Source organism: Peromyscus californicus, unplaced genomic scaffold (genome assembly GCF_007827085.1).
Source record: "Peromyscus californicus insignis strain IS unplaced genomic scaffold, ASM782708v3 Scaffold_13__1_contigs__length_99412109, whole genome shotgun sequence".
In the NCBI taxonomy this organism is placed as follows: Eukaryota; Metazoa; Chordata; class Mammalia; order Rodentia; family Cricetidae; genus Peromyscus; species Peromyscus californicus.
In genome coordinates, this window is record NW_026294424.1 from 84,184,236 (window position 1) to 84,203,341 (window position 19,106).

General features: G+C 42.3%; 1 protein-coding gene across 1 annotated transcript in view; it reads right to left on the bottom strand.

Moving 5' to 3' along the window:
• Positions 1-19,106, bottom strand: part of Btc (betacellulin) — a 50,704-nt gene that overhangs the window by 11,375 nt on the left and 20,223 nt on the right. The window contains exon 2 of the mRNA XM_052735354.1: positions 6,546-6,644. Within this exon, the coding sequence (XP_052591314.1) occupies positions 6,546-6,644 (99 nt within the window). The remainder of the gene's footprint in view (positions 1-6,545; positions 6,645-19,106) is intronic.

Sequence of the window (19,106 nt, forward strand, 5' to 3'; positions counted from 1 at the left end):
TGCTCGTATTGGTCATAAGGCTAGTTAGATTAGATATGACAGATTCCTGTGGGCTAAGCCAATGGAGAGAAATCTGAAAAGCAACCAAATAATTTAGTTCTGATATGAAATTTTCCTGATTCTGACATATTTACAATATTAAACATAACAGAGTTTTGTAATGCAAAGAGTTTTTCTAACAGTTCTGACTGAAGCTCTTCAGAATGGACACTGTCTTAGTTCGGGTTTCTGTTGCTGCAACGAAACACCATGACCAAAAAGCAAGTCGGGGAGGAAAGGGTTTCTTTGGCTTACACTCCAGCATTGCTGTTCATCACTGAAGGAAGTCAGGACAGGAAACTCAAACAGAACAGAATCTCGGTTGCAGGAGCTGATGCAGATGCCATGGAGAGGAGTTGCTTACTGACTTGCTCTCCATGGCTTGCTCAGCCCCCCTTCTTATAGAACCCAGGACCAACAGCCCAGGGATGACACCACCCACAATGGTCTGGCCCTTCCCCATTGATCACTAAATGAGAAAATGCCTTATAGCTGGATCTCATGGAGGCATTTCCTCAACTGAGGTTTCTTCCTCTGATGACTCTAGCTTGTATCAAGTTGACACACAAAACCAGCAAGTACAGACACATTAGGTCTGTTTTTCATAAAATCTCCACTGACTATTCCAACAGTGCATGTTATGAATGTATTTAATAATTCTGTAAATGGCATGCTACCCATACCTCACCTCAGCAGGCTACTTACTCTAAGGGTAACTTATACTATAATTATCCTGACATTTAAACATTGTGTTACATTGATTATTTAACTAACTTGTGTGTGTACATAGGTGGGTGCATGCATGACAGTGTGGGTGACTAAATGCACAGCATGGAATGACATGGCAGGGCATGGCATGACAGCATGAAGAAATTGGTTATCTCCTTCTACCATGTGGGTTCCAGGAATCAAACCCGGGTCCTCAGATTTGGACAGCAAATGCCTTTACCTACTGAGCCATCCCATTGGCCCAATAATGCTTTTTGTAATACTTACTGCAGTGATTATTAGTTCACATTATTTCTAGCACCTTAATTACATATGTAATGGAACTAACTATGGGAGGATGCTAAGACTTGAAACAGAAACCTGACGGGGATAAAGAAAGAGAGGGGGAGGAGGGCAAATGACTCCATATTCATCCTCCCACACATATCTGACCTCTAAAATGAAGAAGCATGCTCAGAAGAGGATACACAGGGCCCCAGAGAACTTGGGGATGGATGGGTTTCCTTCTAGCCTGTGAAGTGTTGTCAAAGGCTTTCATAACCCACTTCTGAGCTGCTGGGGGAAGAAACCTCTTCCCAGCAGAGGTTTCCTCAGTTTAAAATCTTCTTATGCCAAAATCTGAAGAAGACAATTTTATATTTTTAAAGCTGTCTTATCTTACCTTCTTATCTTACCAACTATCTCCTTGAATCAGGAGCAGGGAGAATTTACAATGTCCTTGAAGCAATGAAAAAGTTGGAATTTGGGGAATACCGTATGTCTTACAGCTAAACGGCATTTCTCATAGAAAAGGAGAAGGGGAAGGTGCCCCATTCTGAGCAACTGGGATCTATGGTTGAAACTGGGGAGAGGTGGGAATCATGGGATGGTGTTAAAGCTGGGTTAGACTGTATTTTGACCAAGGTAGCCAGGCTGGCCATTACAGAACTGAAGTCTATGCAGAAAGCTGACCTGCTTTAGTCTACCAAAGGAAAAAAATGACCAAAAGCTTATGTGTTAAAGACTTGGTCACCTGCCCACGACCCTATTGATGACTGTGGAACCTTTAGAAAGACAGGTGTAGTGGGAGAGCTTGGCTCACTCAAGGTGTGCCTGAACAGGTGACTGTAGAACGTTGGTTTCTTTCTCTCCCGGCTTCCCAAGCGTCATGAAGTGATTGCCTCTGAGACACATACCCACCATGAAGTGTTGCCTCACCACAGGCACCAAAGCAACAAGGTCTGGTGTCCATACAGTGGAACTACTGAAACTGAGAACAAAAATAAATATTTTTCCATAATTAGTTGATTTTGTTGTGTATTCATTGCTAAACACCAGGAATGTTGAAGTGTTCTATGTTTATATACATTCAAAGTTCTTCACGGCTGGAGCAAATGACCAATGGTCAAGAAGAAAATGTGTTTTATTTTGGTTTTAAAACAAACATGCTATAAAATTCTGAATGAAATCCCAATTTCTATGCTCAGTCCCCTAGCCTCCTTATGCAGGGTCTTTCTCATCTCCCTTAGCTTCTAAAGCTTATCACCCTCTTAGAGCCCAGGATGGCCTCCTTTCTCTATACACAGTCCAGGAGTGAGTCCATGAGGTCCTATTTTCATGGCAACAATTCCCAGGTTGATGTCCCATCTAAGATGTCTTCACATTATAGGAATTGTCCAACTAACCATACAGTTGGCTATCTAAACTGGCATTTTAACTTTTCCTTACTTCAGTAAATTGTATTCATTCTGACTGTTTATTTAGACCAAATATCTCAGCATTATTGGACTTCTTTGACTCTTATTCTACATCTAATTGATCAGCAAATCCTATTGGCTGTCTTCAAAACACATGCAAAATCACCCCATCACACCCTCCACTGGGCTTCATTCCCACATCAGCTCTAGGCTGGAGGCTGTCTCCTTCCTCGTGACACCTCAAATTCTTCTGCTTTTCTATGTGACATCTCAGCTATCTAATTGGCAACACAGATGCCAGAGAGATGCTCACAAAAATGGACTAATTAACCTGAGTAGTTCTACAAGTCACTCCCACTACTTTCTTGACCTTATCTTTGCTCCTTTTGCTCATTGTTTATTCCTGTCATCATAGAAGGCCCATTGTATCATAGATGCTTGTAAGTATGAGTGAATGCACTCCTTACTCATCAGAAAATGACAAACTGAAAATGTAATTCTTAGACACTGAGTTTAATAACAGTAAAAATAAAAGAATCATTTAGACACAGAAAATCTGTCTCAGTATCATCTAATCTGCTTCTTGGTGCTGCTGGCTCCAGACTCAGGTTCTGAAAGCATAAGTGACTTGCCAATGTGAGAGTCAGTCATTAAAGTTCTGCTCTTGATATCAGCTATTCTTCCAGAGCCATCTGGACTCCACCTGGTCTTTGCTTTCAGGCAATTTGCCTTTTAAATAGTTCCCTCACATCATCCTCATTTTGATGTCCCCATATAACTTTCGGGTGGTTAATAATAAGCATCTTATAGATGGGATGGAGGAAGAGTATAAGAACCAGAGGATCAGGAAGTTTGCTGTATGATTGTGTCTGCCAGAAATGTCAGAAGCTACATCCGTGAAGTATCACCAAAAATGTGAGGTCAAGTCTGTCAAAACATGACCTGACCAAGGATAACATCAATAAACATGCTAACATAGAAGGGGGAAAGTTCAAGAGACTTCAACTCTAAGACAAAGACCTACAAGCAACTAGGAAATTCTGAGAGAGGGATATAGTCTTTCCAGGGAAGAGCACAATGATTAGTTATCCAGTACCAAATGGTCAGCCCTGAAATACACATACAAGTAACTTTGTACAGAGTGAGCTGGTCATACTTTAGTATTTAGTAACATACATATATAGAGAGAACACATATGTGTTATATACATATGCATGTAACAACAATTAAAGAGAAAAGAAGCCATGAATTTTAAAGAGATGGGGGCTGTGGATACATGGGAAGGGTCAGAGAAAGAAGAGGAAAGGGGGAAATGATGTAATTGTATTCTAATCTTAAATAATAAAATAAATAAATGAAGTTTGAAAATGAGTATCCTACAAAAAAGAATGAGATTTGATTCCTTTCTTACACTATTCACAATAGTATGTTCAAAATGGATTTGAGATTTAAATGTAAGACATGAAGCTTTAACACTCATATGAGATATCACATGGGAAAACTTTCTGATGGATATGGCACCAAAAGTATAAGTACCAAAAGCCAGAATGAAAGCACAGCACAGAAAGGAATCAGCAGAGTCAAGGCACCTATAGGATAGGAGTAAACATTTTCAAATTATACGTGCAATAAGTTATTGATATCTAAAATAAGAAACTCTTAAACTAGATAGTTAATAATCTAATCTTTGAAATGGGACTGTGGAATTAAACAGGTATTTTTCCAGAGAAGACTTACAAATGGTCAAAACACACACACACACACACACACACACACACACACACACACACACACACACACTCACCTGCTTAATACCATGTATCATTCAGAGAAATGTAAATCAAATCCAGGATAAAAGATTGCCTCATTCTTACCAGAATTAGAGGAAGAGAGAGATTATGTGGTGAATTTGGAACCTTATGTTGGTGAGCATTTAATCTTCCAGGCTGGCTATGGAAAAGAGTGGATGTTCCTCAAATAAAATTAAAATAGAGCAACCACATGATCCAGAATACCTCACTTCTGGGTATTAATCCTAAAGAGCTGAAATTAGGAAATCAAAGAGATATTTTCATTCCATGTCCATTGCAGCATCCCTCACAAGATTCAATTGTTGATATAACCCAAGTGTCTATTGACAAATGAATGGATAAAGAAAATACAGCATATGCAATGAGGCAATAGTCAGCCATGTTAAAGAAGAAAACCCTGGAATACATGGTAACTTGAATTCACCTGGAGAACATCATACTAAACTAAACAGGACAGTCACTATGGATTAATCCTGTATGACCCCACTTCTCTGAGCTATCTAAATCAGCAACATTCACAGAAGCAGACAATAGAATCATGGTTACCAGCATCTTGAGGAAGAAAGATATGGGAATTGCTATATAGTAGGCATAAAGTTATTTAAACACAAATTATTTCAAAATATCTGTTATATAACATCATACTTTTAATAACAACTATATAACACACTTCAAAATTTCTTTTAAAAGTAGAGGTGTTAAATGTACTTACTTTGACAAAAATAAAATCAGAAAAAATCTTAAGGATTATGGCAGGGAAGATTTTTGAATATTGTCAATCATAAGATTATGGAATAATTTTTCAGAGTGATTATGTTGAAAATGCCATCATTTAATGATATTTGAAACTAAACTGAAGAAAAACAATCAACCATATAAAGTTGACCTTGTTATCTTAACAAGAGTAACAAAACCAGGCCCCCATAAGCATGAACTAAGACACCAGTAGATTCCATGGCCTATGCACATCCTGCAGCCCACCCACTGCTCTGGGGGATAAAATAGGAAGATCAGGCCAGAACTGATGACTCAGCTGAGGAAGACTTACTCAACATGTTCCTGGCCTGTGCACTGTTCCCAGGGTACTAGTCAAAGCATACTCACATCCAGTGACCATGCTCCTAGCTCAATAAATCTCCCAGGGAATGCACCAGGCACTTCCTCAGCTATACCCAAATATTTAAAGTGGCCTGTAGCTTTTAAATTTTTTTTTTCTAAAATTAGAAATAATCCTTGTAGAGGACCAGGTCACAAAAATCTATGTAGAACCAAAAGCAACTTGGATCAGCCAACAATAGCAAGTGGTGGTCTAAGGACCAAATGTGTGCAGCATAAAACCTCTGAGAATATTAATTCAAGCATCTGCAAGATAGAGTGTGCAAAAGTCCTTTCCTTCTTCTCTTTTTTAGAGTATGGAATAGAGAAAGCAGAAAAGTGTGGAATGCACCAAGAATTCATGAATCCAAGCCAATACATCACATAATGTAGTCTGGAGCACCATGAATTGGTGACACAGGGTGAAATGGTTAATCTTGATTGTTGACTTGACAGAACTCAGAATCACCTAGGAGACATACCTCTGGGCATGTCTAAGAGGATGCTTTCATAGAGTGTTAACTAAGGTGGGAAGACCCATCTTGAATGTGCACAGCGGCTTTGGTTGAGCTACTGTATCTGCACAAATATAAAGGAGAAACCTAGAGGGCTCCAATGTTCACCTCTCAATACTTCTTGACTGTGCATATGATGTGACCAGCTGCCTCAGGCTCCCAGGACCACAGCCATAGCCATGCTAAATTGTACCCTCAAACTGGGGGCCAAAATAAATCCTTCCTTCCTGGAGCTATTTTTATCAAGGATTTTGTCAAAGCAATTGGAAAAAGTAACTAAGACCCTAAGTATATGGTGGCTAAGCATGGAGGCACTAAAATCAGGGAGACTGGAGTTCAAATCACAGAATTGCAATTTACGGGCTTGTGACCTTCAGTGGGGTAACCTTAAGGGAGCTTTTTAAACTGAAAATTTCCCATCTTTTCTCTTTAAAACTATATCAAAAAATTCTTACAGTATTATTTAAATGCATAAAATACAGTGTATTGTTTTTAAAATTTTATCTCACTTAGAAAACTCTTCAAGTAATGAATAAATTACTGCATGCAAACTACTTAATATAGTACCTAGTATACTACTATAAGCACAAAGAATCACCTAGTATAATGAATATTATTTTTTAAAAAATTAAGTCTAGGGGTGTAGCTTTCCAGGATTAATTCTGAAGCATACGCGTTACCTGTGCAGTTTTCCCCAGGAGCTCCACAGAGAGAGCCATTGGTTTCAGGTGTTCTGGTTGTGTTCCCATCTGCCACCACACAGTGGAGAATTGCAAGACCTTCAAATTAAAAAACAGAATCAGAAAATAAATTTGAAACTTTACTCAATGTAAAATATCCTTTAAATGTCATGACCCGCTATGGAAAACAGCAACCCCGTGGCTTCTGTTGCATGCTATCCTCTCCCAATCCGGAAGGAGACCAGGGATCAGCATGTCTTAACGTGTTCAGTTCAGTGGAAAGACAGAATTTTCAAGCCAGTACCACTTCCTGTAACTACACATCTTTAGGGAGGAGACTTGGCTGTAACCTACAGTAGCAGCTCATCACAAAAACAAACGTAGTGGGATGGGATCCCAGTAACCAGATAAATACAAGGATGAAGATGCAGAGAGAGTAAGTGATGAGCCCCATGGCAAAGGAACTATTTCATTCCCCACAGCCACATGCTCTGCTGTTTCTCAGAGGTTAACTTCCAAGTGTACTTACATTGGTGAAGCGGTCAAATAGATACTCAGCCCATGGGGAATTTTTTTTTTATTGTTGGTATTAAACCCAGGCTTCATGTGTATACTAAGCAAGCCCTCTGCCATCAACCCACACCTCCCATGATGATTCTTTCAGAATTTTACGTTCTTCAACTTAACAAGCTCTAAGAGGGACCTTATATTTTCCCCAGGAAAAAGAAATGTGTTGTTGTTGGAGTAGCTGAGAAAACGGTAAGTGGTACTTGTGCTAATCCTGATTCAAGGATGAGGAGTCATGTATTAGACCACCAAGGAAATTAGTACTGACTGGATATTAGATCCCACTAGAGAATTGCTGTAAACATTTCAAAATACTGTAATGACATTGTGCTTTATATTAAGAATTCGTATATCATAAATATTTTTTAAATAGTCATTAGTTAAAGAAGGTACCTAAAATTCACTTTATTATTATCATAATCCTTATTATTTTGTGATACTGACAATCATACCCATGTTCTTTGAATTGCTGGTCAAGTGCTATACTACCGAGCCACACCTGCCTTGAGTCTTATTTTAAGATAACATTATGGGAATGTGGTACAAGATGGAAAAGAAAGGCAAAGGTGAAGCTGAATGGTGGATGGGTCAAGGTTTATTATGCCAGTCTTTCTAGTTCACTCATGTGGAAAATGTCTGTGATGAAAGGGGGAGAGAATAGGAAATGGTAGCAGAGATAAGAAGAGGAAGAAAAAGATGGCTTGGGAATTGGCTGCTCCTTAGTTCAAGACCTTGTTGACAGTGTTGAGTATGTGAAGTATGTGTTAAGGATACAGATCACTAAACACATCCTGACATATAATCAGTGCTCAGTAAATTGCCTCATTGCTATGCAGCTGACAGAAATAACAAGCATTCCTATTGGTTGTTGGAAATTATACATCTGGCCAACAGTTGCTAGGCAACATGTTCTCCAATTCCATTTAATTCAACAAACAATCATGAGCCTTTGGAAACACCCAGGTGATTAGGATACACTTGACCCTCAAGAAGCTCTGAAGCCACGAGGCAGATAAGGAGCCAGCCAATTAACTACGATACAAAATGATAGCAGTGTGCCAGGAAACAATGGCTAGCAAATTATAAGGTCAAAACTTTCCAAAAATTTTCTTTATAATGTCAGCTTTATTGGTTATTGAATTGGAAAACATTGTTTTAAAGAAAGAGAAAGTACCAAAGGTTGGAGAAATTGAACAGAAATGGAAACTTAAAACACTGGTGATGGGCAAATTTACCCTTTTCTGGAGCACAATTTAACACAAAACACAAAAACAAAAGAAATTAAACACTTGCAATTCTTCATGCCCAGTACTTATAAACTGGTAAGTTCTCCTCTGGAAATAATGCAGGATATACACAGAATAAGTTACCTACAAAGGTCTCTGTGTGACCTAAGTTATAAAGAATTAAAAGTTCTTAAATAGGAGATAGGAGATGGTTCAGTGGGTAAGAGCATTTGCTATGCAGTCATGAGAAACTGAGTTCCTATCAGTGGAACCGTAGGACAAACCCAGGCTGAAAGCCCTACTCCAGGTTCAGTCAAGGAAAAGTACGTTAAATAATAGAGTCGGATACCCAACACCTTCTGTCCTTTATAAGATTGTATGTACACACACACACACACACACACACACACACACACACACACGTCCACATACACCACACACGCACACACATGCACACATCATTTACCTTAGTGTCTAGCAACACATGATTAATTAAACACATTTGACCTACCTTTATGCATAAAAATGGTGTTAAAACATTAATAGTACATTTTAGTGTGTTTCCAAATAAGCAAACAGACCATAGAGTACTGATTTAATGTGGTTGATTTGTGTGTGTGTGTGTGTGTGTTTGTGTGTGTGTGTGTGTGTGTGTGTGTGTGTGTAAAGCACATTTCTCCATTTGTCTAATAATCAAAAGGTAGACAAACAGAAAATTGATCCAGCTCATTGGGAACACTTTTTTTTAATTTTATCTTTATTTTTTAATTTTTCTACAAGCACATTTTGTTTGTTGCAATGGGGGAAAAAAGGAGTGAATCTTTTTTCAAAAAAAACCCACAATTTTGCCACCAAACTTCCATTATTTATACTTTTTTCTCTAGCATTTCCCACTTAAAACAATCAGAAGCCAACAATTGCTGTGGGCTCCTGAAGCACAGGAATTATAGACCACTCATCTTTGAAATCTCAGTACCTAACACAAAATACGATACATGAAGAATCAGTAAATAAATAGGCTATTTTCAAAAAGTTTTCAAATCCAAAAACTCCCAGCAGCAAATTCTTCTGGGAAACAATAAAACACAGTTAAGTCATTTCTAAAATCCAATTCACAAGTTGGTTTTCCCCCGAGACAAAATGAGGAAGCCTGAACTCTATAGTTCATGTACTCTAATAGCTGAGAGAGAGAGAGAGAGAGAGAGGGAGGGGGGGAGAGGAAGGAAGAAGAAGAGAAGGGAGGGGAAGGGAGGGAAGAAGAGGGGAGGGGAGGGGAGGGGAGGGGAGGGGAAGGGAGGGGAGGAGTGAGGGAGGGAAGCTAAGGAAAGGATGGACTGGAGAGATGGCTCAGTCGGTAAGGGGCCAGCCACACAAGCATAAGGACCTAAGTTTGGATCCCCTGGCACCCACTTAAAAAGTCAGCATGGTGGCACACATTTGAAACAGTGGTGCTGGGGGAGAGGAAACAGACAGGTATCCATGGAGCTTGCTGCCCAGCCAGTGTAGCCAATTGGACCTCCACATGCTTATATGCACACTTATATGCACACACACAAATATGTACACACATGGAATTTGTATAAAGAAAGAAAAGAAAGAAGGGGGAGGGAGGGAGGGAGAGAGGGAGGAAAGGAGGAAGGGAAGAAGGGAGAGAGGAAGGGAAGAAGGGAGGGAAGTCTAAATCTAATAGAGATTCAATATCTACAAGCTAAAAGTGAAAATATTTACTTCTCAGGATCGTTATAAAGGTTAAGTTTTATCAGAAAAATAGCTTAGAATACTATCCAATTTTTGTCTAGCTACTTTTATTCCTAATATTGCTTATAATTTAACCCATTGTTCTCCACTTCTATCTAATGGAGGGAACACTGGTTCCACTGAAACAATTATTCAAATATTCCATCAAACCAAGGCCCATGGCCAGGCTCCTTCTGCTAATCCCTACTCCACGTTCTGGCATCAGTTGAGAAAAAGAGGCCACCAGCTCAGAGGTTAGAGACAGGCCAAGAGGGGAGGTGTTTTCAGATAAACCAGTACCCAGTTCAAGAAAAGGTTCTGAACAACATACACTCTACCTCCTACTGCCCTACAAACCATCTTCAGCTAGTAACTGGTGGTCATAAACCTATCTGGAAAAACAAAAGCATTTTTGGCCTGAGCAGATTCTAATAATTGAGCCAAGACAGTTCCTCTCAAATCTGAAATTAGTCCTTCCATCTTTATAATGGAAGATAATACCTTTCCCCCACAGGACCTGGCTGGAATGAAGAGACAGGAAATCTTTAAGTACCCACAGACCCCATGAGGTTTGCTCTGTTCATTTTAACTACTCAGGTCTTCACAGGACTTTACAATCTGTAAGAAGAGACTGAGAAATCAGTGAAACATTCACCAAGCCTGTTACCAAATACTACAGGCTACTTTACAAAGAACACTCTTGTTCCATCCATTAGTCAACAAATACTCATTACACACTGTGTGCTTGCTACTGATGCGAGACTCTGAAGGCTCAAAGATAAAGATATTAAGGCTAACATCAAAGATCTTATATTCTGGTTCAAGAGATGCACATATCAAGGTACTGCATGTTAACAAAGTGAGAGACAGCGCATAAGAAAGGCTGAGAGAGAATCAGCTCTTCCTGGTGGCAAAGGTTTCATATAGAGGCTGAGGTTTATGATGAACTTCTAATGGGAAATAAATGACTTTTAAAGTGTCAATTAATCGTTTTCTAAAAATGTGCAAGCAAAGTAATCACAGTGTTTTATCTGCTGTGGCAGTGGTGAGCATCCATGTGGTCATAACAATGCAAATATTGATCATTTCACACAAAGTTATCACAAAATTGGAGACAATAATCACCCAATATCCACTCTCCGGGGAGCATGGTAGTGATTAGTCAGTTCCTAACACTTTGAGTAGCTGCTGTCGAGGTAGCCATGCTGGCAAACGAAGCGTTACCTTGAGAAAACTGGAGAAGAATCTTAGGAAAATCAGACCTTACATCTATCCTATGTAAGACATTGTGTTTAAGGAAGCTAAAGTTGTAGCTTCACATAAGTAGGAAGCATCCCTGGACTCTTTCCCAGGTCCCACTGTTGGCATCTGGGGCTGAATATATCCTTGCTGTGGGAGGTTGTACATTGTAAAATGATTAAGTGACTTGGGCCTTTACCTGCTACATGTCAATAGTGTCTAGTGCCCCTCTGCACATCACACTTGAACTATCACTATGAAAAATGTGTAGACATCACCAAACGCTCCAAGGCCAGGGGAGCTCCTCCACGTGAGAACCAATGCAAATCTCTGCAACCAATTTTATGTATTTTAATCTAAAGTACAGCCTGCATTTTTACCATATCCCTTTAAAGTAGACCAACTGCACACTGTACAGCCTTTAAAGGCTTATACTGGGACTTCTTAAAGTCCTTATTATCACCATCACATGGAAAGGTTCCAGTTCACTATGTGTCTTTGAGCTGACAAATTATCTTTTTCCTCAAGAAAACCTTGTATTGTAGATTTTCTGTTCATCCCATAATCTAGTTAATGAAAAATAAGAATTTTTTAAGAAGCACATATTATTAAAGTTATCAATGTATTTATGAGATGGAGAATGCATTGTGTTTAGGAAAAGACATGGCAAAATAATTGGGATAAGTATGTAGGAAGCATAAAACCTCCCATCAAAAGCATCACAAATTATGTTAAATTACTAAGAATTCTGAAGGTTTTTAAATAGCCTACCAACTTTGAACTCAGAAACTATCCTTTCAAAGCACCCATCAAAGTCCTAAAGTTTCAGTGGAAGGATTCAGTCTGTTCTAAGCAGACCAATCTCGAGACCACGCATGCATGCTTTCAGTCCCAGGCATTGATTCACTCAAACCTGCCTCCATCTGTGCAGCTCACTTTTCTTGCTTGTTATCTTTGGAATCACCTAAAATAAGTATAACCTCTCTTCCCCACAAAACATTCGGAAATATTTGTAACTGGCTATCAAGTTTCCCTATGGAACTTTCTCTTACCAAGCTAAGCATCCTGGCTCCTTCAACCATATTTTATTAGTTATGTCAAAAAGCTTTGTCATCTTCCTGTAAATGCAAAGTACCATCCAACATGATCTTTTAAAAGACAGACATGAGTAGGGTTCTCAGCCCCACAACTTCTAGTAATGCAAGCCCATGATCTATGAGCCCCTCTGGGCTGTCATAATAAATGTTGAGGTTTTATTCTGCCTAAAATAGAACATACCTACTAAATTCTTATATTGCTGAGAAGCAGTGTCATATTGGGCATGTTTCTCCTCTGTGTTTTTTTCCCCCTTTACTTTCCTTCATCTTTTGTATTTCTTCTAAGTAGACAGTTTTTTACACTTACTCCTTTTTAACTGTATCGTGTGAAGCTTTAACTGTCAAAGAATTCACAACCTTTTCTCTTGCTTTTGGATTCCTTTATTGAGCCTATCAAATATTCCACTTCACATGCTCTATAGAATTTCTCAGGTATACAAGAATAAGACAATAAAAACAAAGGTACAATGTTAGCCCTACTTGCTAAGTGACTAGAACTTGAGTTCTCATTCCTGGAGTTAGTTCTTAAAGTATCAACCTTATTCATAAACTCAAAGAAAAGGGGAAAGAAATCCAGCACTGCTTCAGTTGAGTCCAAGCCCATCTACGTTAATGCATCTTGAGATCGTCAAGTTAAAAATTACAGACTGTATTAAATTATTATCCCCATCCGTCAGCATGGGGAATGAAGTCAGTAGGAACAATACCGGCATTCAAAAGGAGGCAGCTTGACAAGGCACATGGCACAGTCTCACAGTCACTGCTAACGCTGAGGTAAGAAATAAGCCAGCTGGATCAACTATTTAAAAAGATCTTATGTGACCCTACAGTGTGTTCGACGCCTTTGCCTCATCGCTGAGCTGAATTTTCCATGTATAAAGCCAAGAACATTTTGGATCTTAAAAACAAATATATTATCACAAAATGTTCATTTATCTCTATTTTAATGATTACAAACTTCTTAGATACCTTGCCGACCTCTGCTTACCTACTGAATTCAATGTCTTCAACTAGACCAGATTTAAGATGTGAACCGCACTCCGTGTTCCTTCAGAAACAGGAAGACTGTTTCATCCTCAGGTCCCCGAGACTTCATTTACATTAAAGGGAAACAGCATTGAGCAGCACGAAAACAACAGCTTTGCCATCAGCTGAAGCAAGACTTAGATTCTAGATCTGAATTTTAATTGGCTGATTAGTGATTATGATTCTACTAACCACTGAGCTTCAGAGTTCTTTCTGTAAACCCAACTCCCGTGTCACGGTGAAAATTTAGCTAGGTATGTAAACACAGAGGGGGAAAGAAATTATAAACTGTAACCATGGTTAATGCCTTTGCATGTATAGAAAGCCATATTCTCACTCTCGTAAATGGTAAACGGATACTGACTAATTTCTACATCTAGATTGTAATTTCACTTGTATATAAAATGTCTGAAACAATGACAACAAAATGTCAATGCATACATACACACACACACCACATTCCCGAAGTGTGTTTTGTAGTTAATGGGACAAACTGTGTAGGGGTATCTCCAAGTGTTGTCTCTTCCTAGTGTGTTTTGTTTTGTTTTGTTTTTAAGATCTCTGAAGTGAATAAATAGGTCTTTGCTGATTAATAGCAGTATGGGGTCTTTCTCATGTGTTGGGTCTTTGTGTTCTCGGCATAGTTCTGTGACTCAGCACACCATTTATGGGAGCTGGGATTTCTGACTCGGTTGGTTGAGTCAATGGCACAAATATAGTTGATAAGGTCAGATATGAGACAGTACAATTCAGTAACAACTGACTGAGCTATAATCATTTCTCTAGACTTCAAAAAGAGCATATTTAATAAAGTTTCTCTGCAGTTTAAGTCAATACAAGGGGGAAAAATCGTAAGCATTTGAGAACTTCTCCTGTAGCATCTTTGCTGCCAAGAAGAGAAACAGAATGTAGACTGTGTGAACTACGAGTGGTTCCCACGTCCAGAAAGACGCCGTATCTAACGTGGAACTGGAAATAATGACAGGGTGGGGCTGCTGATTAATGCTGGGCTCGCGCTGGACTAAGATAAAAATTGTGAAGTGAATGAAATTTAGTATTTGTGCTCTCCTTAAAAACAAAATCAACTGAGCTCCCATCTTGCTCCGGACTTCCCTTTTGGAAAACTGGTGAGTGCCCTTCCTTGCCCCAGACCCCATCCCTGGGCACCAGCCACTCCAGGGAAGACCTGCCCAACTTGGCCCCAGGTTCTGGCCACCGGGCAGGTTCCCTGCTGCCCCACCGGGAAGGATCCCCTTCTCCAAGACCCCTGGCAGACCCTGCAGTCTCCACGCCCTGCCCCCACGCCCATCCGCCTGAGCCCCAAGCCTCTTCCTGAGACTTAGAGGCCGGCCCCCAGCTCCCATCTTGCTCCGGACTTCCCTTTTGGAAAACTGGTGAGTGCCCTTCCTTGCCCCGGACCCCATCCCTGGGCACCAGCCACTCCAGGGAAGACCTGCCCAACTTGGCCCCAGGTTCTGGCCACCCGGCAGGTTCCCTGCTAGCCCCACCGGGAAGGATCCCCTTCTCCAAGACCCCTGGCAGGCCCTGCAGTCTCCACGCCCTGCCCCCACTCCCATCCGCCTGAGCCCCAAGCCTCTTCCTGAGACTTAGAAGCCGGCCCCCAGCTCCCATCTTGCTCCGGACTTCCCTTTTGGAAAACTGGTGAGTACCCTTCCTTGCCCCAGACCCCATCCCTGGGCACCAGCCACTCCAGGGAAGACCTGCCCAACTTGGCCCCAGGTTCTGGCCACCGGGCAGGTTCCCTGCTAGCCCCACCGGGAAGGATCCCCTTCTCCAAGACCCCTGGCAGGCCCTGCAGTCTTCACACCCTGCCCCCACGCCCATCCGCCTGAGCCCCAAGCCTCTTCCTGAGACTTAGAGGCCGGCCTCCAGCTCCCATCCTGCTCCGGACTTCCCTTTTGGAAAACTGGTGAGTACCCTTCCTTGCCCCAGACCCCATCCCTGGGCACCAGCCACTCAAGGGAAGACCTGCCCAACTTGGCCCCAGGTTCTGGCCACCGGGCAGGTTCCCTGCTAGCCCCACCGGGAAGGATCCCCTTCTCCAAGACCCCTGGCAGACCCTGCAGTCTCCACGCCCTGCCCCCACTCCCATCCCCCTGAGCCCCAAGCCTCTTCCTGAGACTTAGAGGCCGGCCCCCAGCTCCCATCTTGCTCCGGACTTCCCTTTTGGAAAACTGGTGAGTGCCCTTCCTTGCCCTGGACCCCATCCCTGGGCACCAGCCACTCCAGGGAAGACCTGCCCAACTTGGCCCCAGGTTCTGGCCACCGGGCAGGTTCCCTGCTAGCCGCACCGGGAAGGATCCCCTTCTCCAAGACCCCTGGCAGACCCTGCAGTCTCCACGCCCTGCCCCCACGCCCATCCGCCTGAGCCCCAAGCCTCTTCCTGAGACTTAGAGGCCGGCCCCCAGCTCCCATCTTGCTCCGGACTTCCCTTTTGGAAAACTGGTGAGTGCCCTTCCTTGCCCCGGACCCCATCCCTGGGCACCAGCCACTCCAGGAAAGACCTGCCCAACTTGGCCCCAGGTTCTGGCCACCCGGCAGGTTCCCTGCTAGCCCCACCGGGAAGGATCCCCTTCTCCAAGACCCCTGGCAGGCCCTGCAGTCTCCACACCCTGCCCCCACTCCCATCCGCCTGAGCCCCAAGCCTCTTCCTGAGACTTAGAAGCCGGCCCCCAGCTCCCATCTTGCTCCGGACTTCCCTTTTGGAAAACTGGTGAGTACCCTTCCTTGCCCCAGACCCCATCCCTGGGCACCAGCCACTCCAGGGAAGACCTGCCCAACTTGGCCCCAGGTTCTGGCCACCGGGCAGGTTCCCTGCTAGCCCCACCGGGAAGGATCCCCTTCTCCAAGACCCCTGGCAGACCCTGCAGTCTCCACGCCCTGCCCCCACGCCCATCCGCCTGAGCCCCAAGCCTCTTCCTGAGACTTAGAGGCCGGCCCCCAGCTCCCATCCTGCTCCGGACTTCCCTTTTGGAAAACTGGTGAGTACCCTTCCTTGCCCCAGACCCCATCCCTGGGCACCAGCCACTCCAGGGAAGACCTGCCCAACTTGGCCCCAGGTTCTGGCCACCGGGCAGGTTCCCTGCTAGCCCCACCGGGAAGGATCCCCTTCTCCAAGACCCCTGGCAGACCCTGCAGTCTCCACGCCCTGCCCCCACTCCCATCCCCCTGAGCCCCAAGCCTCTTCCTGAGACTTAGAGGCTGGCCCCCAGCTCCCATCTTGCTCCGGACTTCCCTTTTGGAAAACTGGTGAGTGCCCTTCCTTGCCCTGGACCCCATCCCTGGGCACCAGCCACTCCAGGGAAGACCTGCCCAACTTGGCCCCAGGTTCTGGCCACCGGGCAGGTTCCCTGCTGCCCCACCGGGAAGGATCCCCTTCTCCAAGACCCCTGGCAGACCCTGCAGTCTCCACGCCCTGCCCCCACTCCCATCCGCCTGAGCCCCAAGCCTCTTCCTGAGACTTAGAGGCCGGCCCCCAGCTCCCATCTTGCTCCGGACTTCCCTTTTGGAACACTGGTCTGGTTGAACCAAGTGTGCGGATAAGGCCAGTAACGAAGCACAAGGAGATGGGCAGACGTCAAGGCAGAAACATATACAACAAAATGAATAGCAATACAGCATCACCAGGCCCTAGCCCTCCTCCAACACCTAGACCTGAACATCAGAAATTGGAAGAAGCAGAAGAAAACAGCCTTATGAATGACATCATGAAGAAGCTAGAGGCTTGTGTAGAGGAAAAGACAAAAAAATGTGAAGAACGCTGTAAACAACTAGAGGAAAGGGCAAACAAATTAGAAGAAATCAATAAAGTCCTGGAAGAAAACAATAAAATACTGAGAGAAAATCAAGAAAAATCAATGAAACAAATGAAGGAAACAGTCCAAGACCTGAAAAGGGAAATAGAAAAAATGAAGAAGACACAAACAGAGGGAATGCTGGAAATAGAAAATCTGAGAAAACGATTGGGAACTTCAGATGCAAGTATAATCAACAGAATGCAAGAGATGGAAGAGAGGATCTCTAGCGTTGAAGATACAGTAGAAGAAATACATTCATCAGTCAAAGAAAACACTAAAGCCAACAAAGCCATGAACCAAAATGTCCAAGAAATTTGGGACACCATGAAAAGACCAAACCTAAGAATAATAGGGGTCGAAGAAGGAGAAGAATACCAACTCAAGGGCACAGAAAATATATTCAACAAGATCATAGAAGAAAACTTTCCCAACTTAAAGAAGGAAATGCCTATGAAGATACAAGAAGCTTATAGAACACCAAACAGACTAGACCCCCAAAAAAAGTCCCCTCGCCACATAATAGTTAAACAACTAAACGTACAGAATAAAGAAAGAATATTAAGAGCAGCAAAGGAAAAAGGCCAAGTGACATATAAAGGCAAACCCATCAGAATAACACCCGATTTCTCAATGGAGACTTTGAAAGCCAGAAGAACCTGGACAGATGTAATGCAGACACTAAGAGACCATGGATGTCAGCCTAGACTAATATACCCAGCAAAACTTTCAATCACCATAGATGGAGTGAACAAGACATTCCATGACAAAGCCAGATTTAAACAATACTTATCCACAAACCCAGCCCTACAGAAAGCACTAGAAGGAAAATTCCAACCTAAGGAAGTCAGATACACCCTCGAAAACACAGGCAACAGATAAAGCCACAACAGTAAACCCCAACGTATAGAAGTACCCACACATCACCACCAAAAAATAACAGGAATGAACAATCACTGGTCATTAATTTCCCTCAATATCAATGGACTTAATTCACCTATAAAAAGACATAGGCTTACAGAATGGATACGAAAGCAGGACCCATCTTTCTGCTGCATACAAGAAACACATCTCAAATTCGAAGATAGACACTACCTAAAAATAAAAGGCTGGGAAAAGACTTTCCAATCAAACGGTCTTAAGAAACAAGCAGGTGTAGCCATCCTGATATCCAGCAAAATAGACTTCAAACTAAAATCAATCAAAAGAGATCAAGAAGGGCATTACATACTCATCGCAGGAAAGATCCACCAAGATGAAGTCTCAATTCTGAATATTTATGCCCCAAACACAAGGGCACCCACATATGTAAAAGAAACATTACTAAAGCTTAAATCACATATAAAACCCCACACATTAATAGTGGGAGACCTCAACACCCCACTTTCACCACTGGACAGATCTCCCAAATTGAAACTTAACAGAGAAATAAAGGACTTAACTGATGTCATGACTCAAATGGACTTAATCGATATCTACAGAACATTCCATCCTAACAAAAAAGAATATACCTTCTTCTCAGCACCCCATGGAACCTTCTCTAAAATTGACCACATACTTGGCCACAAAACAAATCTAAACAGATACAAAAGAATTGGAATAACCTCCTGTGTTCTATCAGACCACCATGGTCTAAAGTTGGATTTCAACAACAACAAAAACTACAGAAAACCTGCAATCTCATGGAAACTGAATAATACCCAACTGAATCACCAATGGGTTAAGGAAGAAATAAAGAAAGAAATTAAAGACTTCCTAGAGATCAATGAAAATGAAGACACCACATATCCAAATTTATGGGACACTATGAAAGCAGTACTAAGAGGGAAATTCATAGCACTAAATGCCCACATA